The 11,968-nt window shown below is 37.9% G+C and overlaps 1 protein-coding gene across 1 annotated transcript; it reads left to right on the forward strand.

Annotated features, from left to right (window-relative positions):
* Nucleotides 1-311: 311 nt before the first annotated feature.
* Nucleotides 312-4,848, forward strand: cav2 (caveolin 2). Its single transcript, XM_075471093.1, has 3 exons — nt 312-613; nt 880-1,067; nt 2,971-4,848. Exons 1-3 carry the CDS (start codon nt 464-466, stop codon nt 3,119-3,121), a joined length of 489 nt encoding a protein of 162 aa, XP_075327208.1. The 5' UTR covers nt 312-463; the 3' UTR covers nt 3,122-4,848.
* The last annotated feature ends 7,120 nt before the right edge of the window (nt 4,849-11,968 follow it).

Here is an 11,968-nt window from a genome sequence, read left to right on the forward strand (position 1 = left end):
AAAACAAACATGTAGGTGTTTCGTTTCCCCCAGAGACGACACGCTCATGGAAACTGTTAAGTGATGTTTCCTTTTGCACTGATGTGGTTACATTTTCCTCATCGCCATCCATAAATGTAAAATAGCCCAATGCCTCTAATGTTACACCACTTTTTCTTTTTAAGTTGTACACGAAAAAGGAAATCCCGGAGCCATCACATCATGGCTGTAAAAGGCTGGTGTATTCAGCCATTAACCCTTGAGGGATGTTAACTGGCTCGCGACCAGAGGCCAGTACACAGTGCCGTCTCTCTTCACTAAAGCTGCGGAACTGGTCGTGGGAAGTGACTGTGAGCTTGTTGTGTCTCCAGGACTTCACGTTGCGCTGCTTTCTACACGGGGCGGGGTGCTGCTCAGTTACGCGCATTGCGCACCGTCGCCAGCTACTCTGCCTGAACCGACTGCCTGTCTCTGACTCGACAACATGGGGCTGGAAAAGGATAAATCGGACACAAGCATAATTATGGACGAATATGAATTTAATAGGTCCATAGAGCCTATTCTGTCGAAAAAGGGAAAGTTGTACACTGCGGCTCCGGATCGAGATCCACACGATGTCAACGCGCATTTGAAGGTAAAGTGTGTGCAGTGCGTGGGAACTGTTTTTTTTAAAATGAAACTTCAAAAGGTCGGAGCCGCCCAGTTGAATTATTACATATTCTATGAACTCATTGTAACCCTTTTGTTATTATTTAACAAAGTGGTAATCTGCAGCGTAAATACCTGGAAGTCTCTGCATGCGAGTCAATCCATCATCTCTAAACAGTTTCCTGCCTGCACTGATGTACTGCTCGTTCACAGAGGTTAATTGTTTGGCCCCTGGCTTTTGTGATCCAACAGGTGGGTTTTGAGGATGTCATTGCGGAGCCCATTTCCACACACAGCTTCGACAAAGTGTGGATAGGAAGCCACGCTGCCTTTGAGCTGGTTAAATTCATCTTTTACCGCCTGCTGACCACACTTCTGGCTGTGCCCATGGCGTTCATCCTCGGACTAGTCTTTGGCATTCTCAGCTGTATTCATATCTGGTAAGAAGTTCTGCTCAGCCAGCAAGATTCCATTTGGTGCTGTTTGGAGTCTGAATTGTCTGGCATTGCATCTTCTCAAAGCAATACAATTTTTCCGAACACACACACCTAAAGAAAGAAAATAAAATAGAATGTTTAATTAAATGATTCTAAGCTTGAGTTCAAAAGTATGGTTAAGAGTGTCATAAACAAGGAATATTTAGCCAGAAAAGTACATATATCTTGTTTACGTGGTACAATATCTTGATCTTAGCGCCAAAAACAATGTTTAAATCCATGTTTCATGAGCAGAGTCTTTCTCATGGATTACTGCTTCCTGGCCACTGCTTTAGGCAAACACTGGACTTAGTTTTTCTAGTAATACATGTACATATGTTCCTAACCACAAGCCAAAGAATCCATTTATTAGCACTTGATAAAACAACATTTTAAAGCCCACATGTAAGCACTTTAGGGAAAGTTGGGAGGAATGTTGAGTTCCACTGGTAGTGTGGGGAAAAAACATCTTTTGCTTTGCCAGACAGATGGCATTCTCGAGCCCATTAAAGCCTGTTTTCAAACCAGAGTGGGACATTCTTTATCCGTAGATGTAGCACTGCACAGAAACTCATGCATGACCTCTCACCTAGGTGAGGTCACGAGATCAGGAAGTCAAGCCAAGTCTTCAATAGAGAGCTGAGCTGCCATACAGAGCTGATCAATTCATCTTGAATGTCAGGGTGGAAGATCACACGTCTCTTCAAAGGAAGCCAGTGGTCTCACAACCCTACAATACACTAGCACAAGATGCAAAATTCCATACAGTGAAATATATGTCTTTATAGCTGAACTACCTTACACAGAGGACAACAACTGAGGCTGATGAGATTATTCAAATTGGACCTCAATGCATCGTTACTGAAAAATATAAGAAATCAGCGTTTAAAAATAAGATTGGACACTTTCTATAAGATAAAAGAGGCATGGACTTAGACAAATCTTTCAATTGAATGGTCAGAACAAATATTTTATAGCAGTTGTGACAATTGTGACTCACCTGAAAGTTGCTTTGGGTTATGACATAGCTATGGATTTCAAACCGGACATTTTAATGCCAACAACGTCCATCTCTGTTAACATATGGGGATCTTCATGGTAGCTAATACTGAACGGGTTCAGAGTTTTGAATTTAAATTTCATCATATTCTCGCTGACTGATAGGAATGTTAAGATGAGGGAATACATTACACATGCAGGACCGTGAAACTGCACATTTGGTAATTCTACCTAGTGAAGCCATGTGGTCATGTGGAGTAAACTGTCTGTGTATGTACAGTTTGCAGCTTCAGTTTCATTTGGCCCAAAACTAAAGCAATTTCCACATATTGCTTATTTTTGGGCAGCATCTATGGTTTGGTAGAGCATATTCTTCAGTAAGAAATGTCATCTCTTTTAAGATACGTAATGATAAAAGAAAGAAATTTATGCCATGACATTTTCAAATTTTGATACTTTTACCATAAAGCATCACACCAAACATTTGTGAAAACATTGATTCTATCTATTATTATTATTATTGTTATTATTGATTCTATCTAGTGTAAATATGTACTGACTAATTGTTTTTGTTCTTTTCTTTTAATCTCTAACCTAAACAATGTATTTAACCTAAATGAACCTATTGAACATAAATGATGGTACAGAACATCTTTTATGGATTTGCTACTGAACTAATACCTTTAAATGCAAACCTATATCTTCCTTCAAATAACTTTATTGAACATGGGAGGGCTACTTGTATTAAAAGCTAACAAGTCCTCATTCTGCAAACCTAAAAAACTCAGAGATGCATAGTACTCAGAGAGTAAATAACCACATTCTTAATGTATTCTTAAAAAACTGTTTGTTGGCTTTGTCTCTGCAGGGTGATGATGCCCATGATTCAGAGTCTCATGATGTTCTTGCCGTCGTTGCAGAAAGTATGGAGGAGTCTGATGGACATGTTTGTAACACCACTCTTCCAAAGCATGGGAAAGAGCTTGTCCTCCATTCAAATGCAAACTACAGAAAACTGACACAGACATCTGTCTGTCCCAGAGGAGGAAGAGCTGGTGGACGGAGTCAGGTTGATGTTTGAATGATTCCAGTGGAACACATGAGCTCCTATAAAGTGAAAAAGGAAATCCTGAAAAGTTATATACAACATAATGGCGTTCTTAAAATTTGAATTGTTTCAAATTATGGAGGCAAGATTGCATCTTGCTACAGCAGGTCATCACCAGGGTGGACACATTGTTCAAACTGGGCCAAATTAGGTTAAAAAGTGAAGAATTTTTACGCTGTCGACAACATTTCTTTTGCTCTTTTTCAGTGTGTATTAAGTCTGGAACAGATACACAGTAAATGACCGACAAATCAACAAATGGAGGTTTATGGATGTTTATGATGAATATGCACTGCATATCTGTTTAAGGCTTTACACAGAGCTCATGTGAAGCATCCAGAATTCAGTTGTTTGCTGATTGTGACCAAACAAATTCTTGTCATTCCATTACTGTGTGGCTGAGAGAGATGTGGAATCAGTTAATTAAGGCAAACATGCTGCTGACATGCTGATAGACATAAAATGTATGCTCATGAATATAAATATATATTGCAAGGCATTCACCTAAAAGTTGAGTCAGTTGGCCGCCCATTAGAGTGTAGTTTATTTGAATATTAACAGCTAATATGCAGCTTGTTGCACATTTGAAAGCTTATGTTACTGTATCTGCTGTGTTGATCGCACAGTGCATTGGCAATAATGTTGGGCATTTGCTTTTATATGAACCTATCTATTATTTAAGTGTGTGAGAAGAAACGGGAAAGCAGGTGGTTTGGGAAGGGTGCTGTATAATCTTAACCTGCAAACACTGACACAAGTTAACTTTTTTTTTCCAGAGGCGATCCATATTTACAACATGTTTGGTTCAAGCCTCGGCAGAGTAGAGACTCTGGTACATTCATTCAGCAGTTTAGGGATGCTTTTGTTGTTTGTTGTTAAACGCTCCAAGTTAGTTGGTTGGGTTTGGAAAAGTTGTACAACCAAAAGGAAACAAGACAGCAAAATGATTTTTACCTTTTTGCAGTGGGTTTGATGGCCGTGTTTTACATATAGGTCTGAATACCTAAAAAAAAGTCTTAGTTAGCAAATAGCTGCTACAACTAAATGCTCCACTGTTATCAGCAGCGAGTAGCTAAATTTTTCCGTTTGGGGTTTGGTTGCCCATAAGAGTACTCTCAGATATCTGATTTTAGCCAGTTTATGAGCCAATAAGCCTGTTTAATACAGTTAACAGTCTGTAGCAGATGATCATCCAGATTTTCCAAGAGAGAGGAAGCACATCCGAGCATGCAGTGTTTGTTTTAACTACTTCAAGCAACTGAAACTTCTAAACCCCACTGCATCTGAACAATCATGGGATGGTGTTCAGCGTTTGTCTGTGCTGCCTTGTGTTTAGGTTTGCATTTGCCGGGATACATTCAAGATAAATAGCGTTGTGCAATAAAGGAAGACAGGTATGTGAAGAGATTGTTTTTTACTCCTCAGCAATACCATGTAGCACTTATCAACCTCAGTTCAGCCCAGTACTCATTCTTCAAATGTCATAAAGGCATTTAGATTAAAAAAAATAAAAAATGTAATAAAATAAAAAAAATTATACAATCTATCTATCAGGAAAAATATTTTTATCAACTTGGATTTATTTTGTGAAAAGCTTTTGACTTGCTTTACTCTTCAGATTGGAATGAAAATTTAGAAAGCTGAAAATGTTCTTTATGAGCTAAATAAAGACGTTTTTCCTAAAGGTAATAGTTCTATGTGTGGTTTCCTGTTTCTGTCTCAAGAGATTAGTGTGGTTGTGATATGCAGCTGAGTGCCAGAAAGGTCTCGTAAATCACTCGCTGAAATTGCCTAAGAAATTTTCCTTTGCAAATGTGAGCTGTGGGTCGATGGAACATCACCTGAGGCTTTGCTGTTATACCTGTAGGCCTGCACAGCTTTTGCACTCCACTCAACGTCGGTTACCTCTGAGATTCTTTCTTCATCAGCAAGATTTTGTGATGTTTTGCACATTCCAGCTGTTATCTTCATTGATAATCAGTTAGGGCTTTGCTACTCACATATTCTTATTGTTCTCCTTCTTTCTTTCTCTAAATGATCCAGATCCAAATGTGGTACCTGCTCTAAAATCCCTGCCATGTACAGTACAGTACACAAGATGGGAGGATACACTGGCTGAGAGGAAAAACTGAGGGTACATCACTCATTACTGAGGGTCTGCCTATTTCAAAACAGCATACCAGTACTAACTGACTCTGTGTTGAAACAATTTGAAAACAGTGGTTCAATACTGCTTAACAAAAAAACGTTTTTTTACTGTGCAACTTTGCCCCGTAAACTTCATCTGTTCCATCTTGCACTGCTCCATGCCAAACGCAGTTCTGTCTGAAACTAAGCATTTTGTGCACCGACATTGTTTTAAGTGACATTCCTTCACAAATATGTGCCAGGAGTGTCAAGGGGTTTGATGCACACCCTGACCTTTGACCCTCAGATGTTGACTGGTGTCCACTTAAACAAAATTCCCCCAAACGTGTTGCTGCAATCACAAGTTACACAATTATGTACTGTAACCACTTGATGCCTGAATGCTGAATGAGCCATCCTGAGATTAGGAAACAATGATCTATAAAGTGTTCAGCAGCTAACTGTGTCCCAGTTCCCATTCTGTCTTGATGTCTTTTTGGCTGGCAAGTCAACAGAGCCTCCACAATCCTCTGCTAGTTTGAACTAATAATTTAAGTGATGCAGCCTAGTACTGTTCTAACAACAGCAGTGATCATTATTACAGCAGCTGAGGCTTTCATTGCTTCCATTGCAACAGACAGCAGTTCTGCCATTTTGTTCCTGTGGTGTCACAGTTGCAGCTACTGTATGAACAAAAAAATGGTCATTGTGTAAAATGTAAATAAAAACAAACTGCAGTGATTTGCTAATCAGTTCAACTCCATGTAGATTTTTTTTAATCAAATGTTGAAAGGAATAAATTCAATTGTTTTTTTTTTTTTTAAATATATGCTATTTTTTTTTTTACTTTGCATTCACATCCAGAGAAGTAAAGATGAGGTTGAGTTAGTCACTCTGTGAAAGGCTGTGTGGGAAAATTAATTCAACAATTTAAAAAGAATGTTTCATAGTGTAAAACTGCAAAGAATTTAAAGATTTCTTTGTATATAGTAGGCCTGTATACGCCATCAAAAAAGTCAAAAGTCCAAAAACTTCTGTGTGTATGAGCTCATTTAAGATAGAGTGAAATGGACAAATTGTCCTCTGGTCTAATGGATCACAAATTGATATCTTTTATGGAACTCATGGACACGAGATCCTCTGGGGGGGATAAGGAGATGGATAGTCCAGTTTGTAATGAGAGCAGTGTTGATTAGCCATCATCCATGATGTTACAGTATATGGTATCATTAATGGACATAACATGGGTAACCTATTAGTGGTAAAGAATTTATGCAGGTTTTGGAGCAATATGCATATTGTAGTCATTTAGTCGATATTTGATTTAAGAGTCATTTACAGAGTAATTTATTTCAGCAAAACAATGAAAGACATATTTTTCCTGCATCAAAACAGCTTGTTTGGTATAAACCTCCTGACAGGAGGTCCCTTCTCATGCTGTTGCCTACTTATTTGTCTTTTCCAGATCACTCAAATATCAAATGTTAGGTTTGATGTAGATTTGAGTCATGCAATCACTGTCCTACATTTCTTTTGTTGAATACTTTAACTACAGTGTGTGACAGGGATATTATTGCATTTCGCTTCGTGTTTGGGGGCAAATGAGCACCTGGCAGCAGTTCACCTGTCTTCTGTTAAGTCTAGTCAAAGTGTCACATTCAAACTGTCAGAAAGAACCGGTTGTCATTTATTACTATCAATCACTGATCATATTACTCCTGTAAAAACTGTTAATATAGATGAACCACCCAAAGCATATTGAAGAAAAAGTTAAAAAGTAAGAGTAGCAAAAAGAATCTGCCAGAGAGCTGAAAGACAATTTAGAAAAAATGGATTTTCAAATGTCCTGGCTGCCTAACAAATTTACAAAAAGCACACACAAAGCCACTCACATTATTTACTATGACAGAAAAGCAACATTTCCTAACAAAGCTAAAGCCCAGTCAACTAATCTGATATTTCAATTTGAGAGTTGTTATGATTATGTGTCTTTCATGGATTGAGTCCTTTTCTTTTTTCTTATAAACAGCATAACGAAATGGCAGCCTTTTTATATCCTGTAATACTACACTGTGATTATTTAGGGTAGGTTAATATAAAGCTTATGCTAGATAAATGTTATTATGGACCATAAAAGACAGACATGACAGGCAGAACAAACCAAATCACTTGAAAATCCTTTAAAAAATGACCAATGTCTGATTCAATGTGTCTCCATAATGACATTTGCAAGCACAGATTGCTGCATATTCTGCAGTGTGACACACATGATCATACTTCAATCTAATAAGGGAATAAAAACAGACTGGCTACCACTGTAAACACATCATACTCTGTCTAAGTAAAAGAAATGTTTGAGACATTCCTTTGTTTTAAGTGAAAAGTAGCTAGTTAAAGCAGTAGAAGAGAACTGCCACCAGATGCTGCATATTGAGTCGGTGGTGGTGGGGTAGGGACTTTAATTGCATTCTATTCATTCGTGTAAATAAAATAGTTATGTTTATAATTGAATATTTGAAGGGAAAATAGTTTTTCCAAGATGTGGCAACATTTGCCTCGTGTCTGCCCCATGACTTCCTATGCAGACTGATTTCATTTGTCTCAATGACCCAATATAATGAATTTGCTCCATTTCTCAGAAAAAAACTTTTTAATATCGATAATATTTAGCTTTCTGTTGTAACCCATCAAGCTCTGCTTCACCCTCATACCAAACTACTGACACAAATTCAATGTTTACATTCTCATCTATACATTCCCAAGATCTGAAGACATTGTTCATCACCTAATGCATGTCTTCTCTTGATCCCATCCCCACCAAACTGTACAAACGCTTATTAACTGTATAAATGACTTAGAAGATATTATCAGTAGCTTCTTAAAAAGTACTGATCGATACACTGCCCTTCTTTTACCACACATCTCTTTCTTCCCTGATGCATTTTAAGGCATCTAACTGATGTTACTTTCTGCCAGCCACAAGGACAAATCTGGAGCTTATTTCCCTCTAGCCTACCACTTTTATTTTGTCCAACTACGCTCTCTTTCCTCTGAGAACTATTCTGGCCAGTTCTAGCCCTAGAGAATAGGTCCGTGCCCCTATCCTTCACTGAGTCGCGTCTCCACCTCATTCAAATATTAACTTCAGGCTTGAAGTTATACTTGTAAAAACTAGATAACAGTCTTTTAGATTATTGAATTTACGATAGGTACTAATTGGGTTACAGAGCTAATCACAAGCACTGAAACAAGTCTACTCAAAGTAATCAATGAGCTCAAGATTAACACTGACTCAAATAGCCTCAGTTTTATTTCTGCTTGACCTCATTATTGATAATGTCGTTTTTTAATCCGAAGGCTTCGTGTTTTGGTTGGTTCACCAGGTCAGATTCTGAATTAGTTTCCATCATACATAAGTAAGATGAGTCTTAGTGTTTTAATAGGTAGTTTTAAATCAGCAGAAAGGGGGTCCACAAGGGTCAGTTCCTGGCCCTTTACTCTTTGGCCCATACATTCTCCCACTTGGTAATAAGATACCTCAAACTGACTCTAAGAAATTGGTTCATGCATTCACATCGAACAGGCGAGACTTTGCAGGATTATCCAAACAATCACAGGGACAGCAGCTCATTCAAAAAGTGGCAGCCAGATTTTTTACATGAACATGGAAGTTACTCCCATTTTGGATTCAGTTCATTGCCTCCCAGTTAAAAACAAACTCACCTTTGAAAACCACTCCACTAAGCCTTTAATGTTTTTGCCCTCTCAGGTCATCAGCTGCAGGTCTTTTAGTTGAATTAGATCCAATTTTGCTGAGGGTGACTCTGCTCCAGCTCTCTGGAACGAGCATCCGGCTGAGGTCAATTACATCTGTGTCTACATTCAAAATCAAACTCAATTTTTCCTATTCTCACAGGCCTATGACTAATAACGGTGAGTATATGTGTGTGTGTTTGAACTAATGTTGCATTTTCCTGTACAGATCTTTATACACATTCCAATTACTGTAAAGTATGTTAGATGTACTTTTTTCGCATGTTTGTTTCACTTATTTGTTACTACTAACATCATGTTTTTGTGCCAGTATATGTGTGTGTGTATGGATTCGCATTCAAAATATGTGTGTGTTTGTCTATATTTATGTATGAATGTTTTAATTATTGTTTGTTTTGTCTTTCTGCATTGGACACATTGAATTTATATTGAATAAAATGTGCTCTATGAGTAAACTCCCAATATTAGATATTCTGTGCGTCACGGAGCTTTTCACCACAGGCACTTGGGCAGAATTTGTCGTTTCAGAACAGGTTCTGTCAGTGTTCTGAGTGACATTTACATGTTCTGCCATAAAGTTAAACTGGAGCAACTGAAGGTTCACACGCATCACACACTTTCAGTAGAAGTGAGGTGGTGTGGTGGTGGAATGCCTCAAGAGGAGTCACACGCTAACCCTTTCTATATTCTGTAAGTCAACAGTTGACCATGTCTATTCATCTCAGTGGGAAATGCTCATGCTCAAACCTGTGAACTTTGAGAGCAAATAAGGATGTTGAGTTTTCCATTTTCACTAAGCTGTTCATACAGTGCAAAATCAAGATGGTTCTCATGCTGCAAAATAACTTTAGAGTGAAACAGTTAATGTGGCCTCCTCTTTGCAGCCACAGCAGAATAACATCTTTATTTGAAACAGGTGCTCATCTGGATATTTTCACCCATGTTCAAAGCCACTCCCTATAAAGTAAAGAAGGATAAGTGGGTATGCTTATTTATATCACAGGTTTCCAGTGCAGAGGCCACAAAGTATCTAACAACAAAAGACACAGGAAACAGGATTTTTCTGTGTAGTTGCTGTAACAAAGAAAAGAGGCAAAGATGTGAGAATAGAGGCAAAATTGTTAACAAAGAATAAAAAACTCCTCTAGTTAAAACAACTATATTGCTGTTAATCTCAGTTAGTATAACAGCAGGCTTAGTCACCAAATAGTTGTTATAAAGGCATGCCAAATAGATATACATACTTATCCTACCCTCTAAAATACTACTAATACTACAACAATACTACTAGGATTTTGGACCGCTCCTCTTCTTTAACATTCACAGAGTCTTTGAGGGTGGAAGGCTTCTTTATCATTACTCTTCTCTGAGGTCCCCTGCATATTCTGGATAAAACAAAATTAAAATAAATTAAAAATACTTTGTCAATCCCAAAGGGAAATTATATTGTTACAGTTTTTTAATTTTTTTTTTTTACTATCTTCTTAATACTGCAACTCTCTTCTTGATGCTCAATATTGAATCTTGAATAAGATAAGAATCGTATCTCGGATTCAATCTTGGACTCTGTTTGGCTCCAAAGTGCTGATAATGCTCTCTGTTTTCTCACTGTTTTCTTCACTTTATCTGCATGTTTCGTTGAAGGGTCCAATGATGCCCAAGAACAAGCTTATCTACAATCTGCTGATTGCCGGATGTTTACCTCGAGAATCTTGATATTCCTCTTCTCTAATGATGCCATTTGTGTTGACAAGGTTGCCTTTGCTACAGGCCAATGAAAACACCACGGGGGTTCTTTGGCATTAATGCTTCTCTTTTCTTTTACCAAACAGTTCCATGTTTGTGTCATCTGTCACAAACAAGTTGCATTGTTGCCCAAAAGCTTTTTTCTTTTCTATGACTGGCTGAATGATTGGAGTCCTCCTCCGTCCGTGTCAGAGACTAGCCTTGAGCAGAGTCCACTTAAATATCTGCCATGAGATGTTGGTACCAGAATCAATGAGATTCACCAAAGTGTTCTTGATTATGCTCTGACAACTACGCAAAGATGATGCAGAGACAACTACACTAAGACTCTGGAGGAAAACATAAGGCAGTCTTGGACATGGCTTTTTATTAGAAATAACAACAAAAAAAAAACAGAAATGGCTCTTTATCATAAACATCTTAAAGACAATGTCCTACTGTGTTATGACTCTTATATTCCATTTCCAGCCTAAATAAACCTTTTAGTCAAGCACAAATTCACTTCAAACCAGGATTTGATATGTGAATGTATGAATGTTTTAGGGTTTAACTGTAAAAAGGCGGGCTGTAATGTTGTTAGCCTGATATTCCAGGTTGTAAAAACCTCTAAGGTGTTAAAATGGGAGCCACTGACAACTCTGTTGTCTTAATTAAGTATTTACAGTATAAAGAGCAATAGTCTTCATCCACCCCTCATTTCCTACATTTTGTTTCCAAGCAGCCAGACCTTCTTGTGTAGTCTCCAACAATATTTCTCCAGGCTTTCTGAAGGTCTTTCAAAGTTTTTCTTTGGGCACTGGCTGATTTTTTGCTCATTTCCAGTCAGTTAAAATGTCTCTAAGTAAAAAATTAAAAGTAAAACATTTAAAAAAACATTCAAATGTCTTCTAATAGCCCCAAATAACACTCATGGGTTGAAACTTTAAATTTCCAAGTACTTCAGTGAGTGCCGTTTAAGAAGTAAAGAAGTAGGAAAATCCAGCAAAGATGTGCAGGACTTGAGAGATGCATTTGACCTTTTACTTGATTCATCTATGTTGACTGGATTCTCATCAACAGCCACAGACCATGGAAGGGTGGCAATCAAGAGGACATCTGGGAATCAGAGAGA

Source organism: Odontesthes bonariensis, chromosome 7 (assembly GCF_027942865.1).
Source record: "Odontesthes bonariensis isolate fOdoBon6 chromosome 7, fOdoBon6.hap1, whole genome shotgun sequence".
In the NCBI taxonomy this organism is placed as follows: Eukaryota; Metazoa; Chordata; class Actinopteri; order Atheriniformes; family Atherinopsidae; genus Odontesthes; species Odontesthes bonariensis.

Coding starts and splice junctions, on each gene's coding strand:
- cav2 (XM_075471093.1), top strand. CDS start 464: ATGGGGCTGGAAAAGGATAAATCGGACACAAGCATAATTATGGACGAA. Junction 614..879: donor ATGTCAACGCGCATTTGAAG/GTAAAGTGTGTG, acceptor GTGATCCAACAG/GTGGGTTTTGAGGATGTCAT. Junction 1,068..2,970: donor CTCAGCTGTATTCATATCTG/GTAAGAAGTTCT, acceptor TTGTCTCTGCAG/GGTGATGATGCCCATGATTC.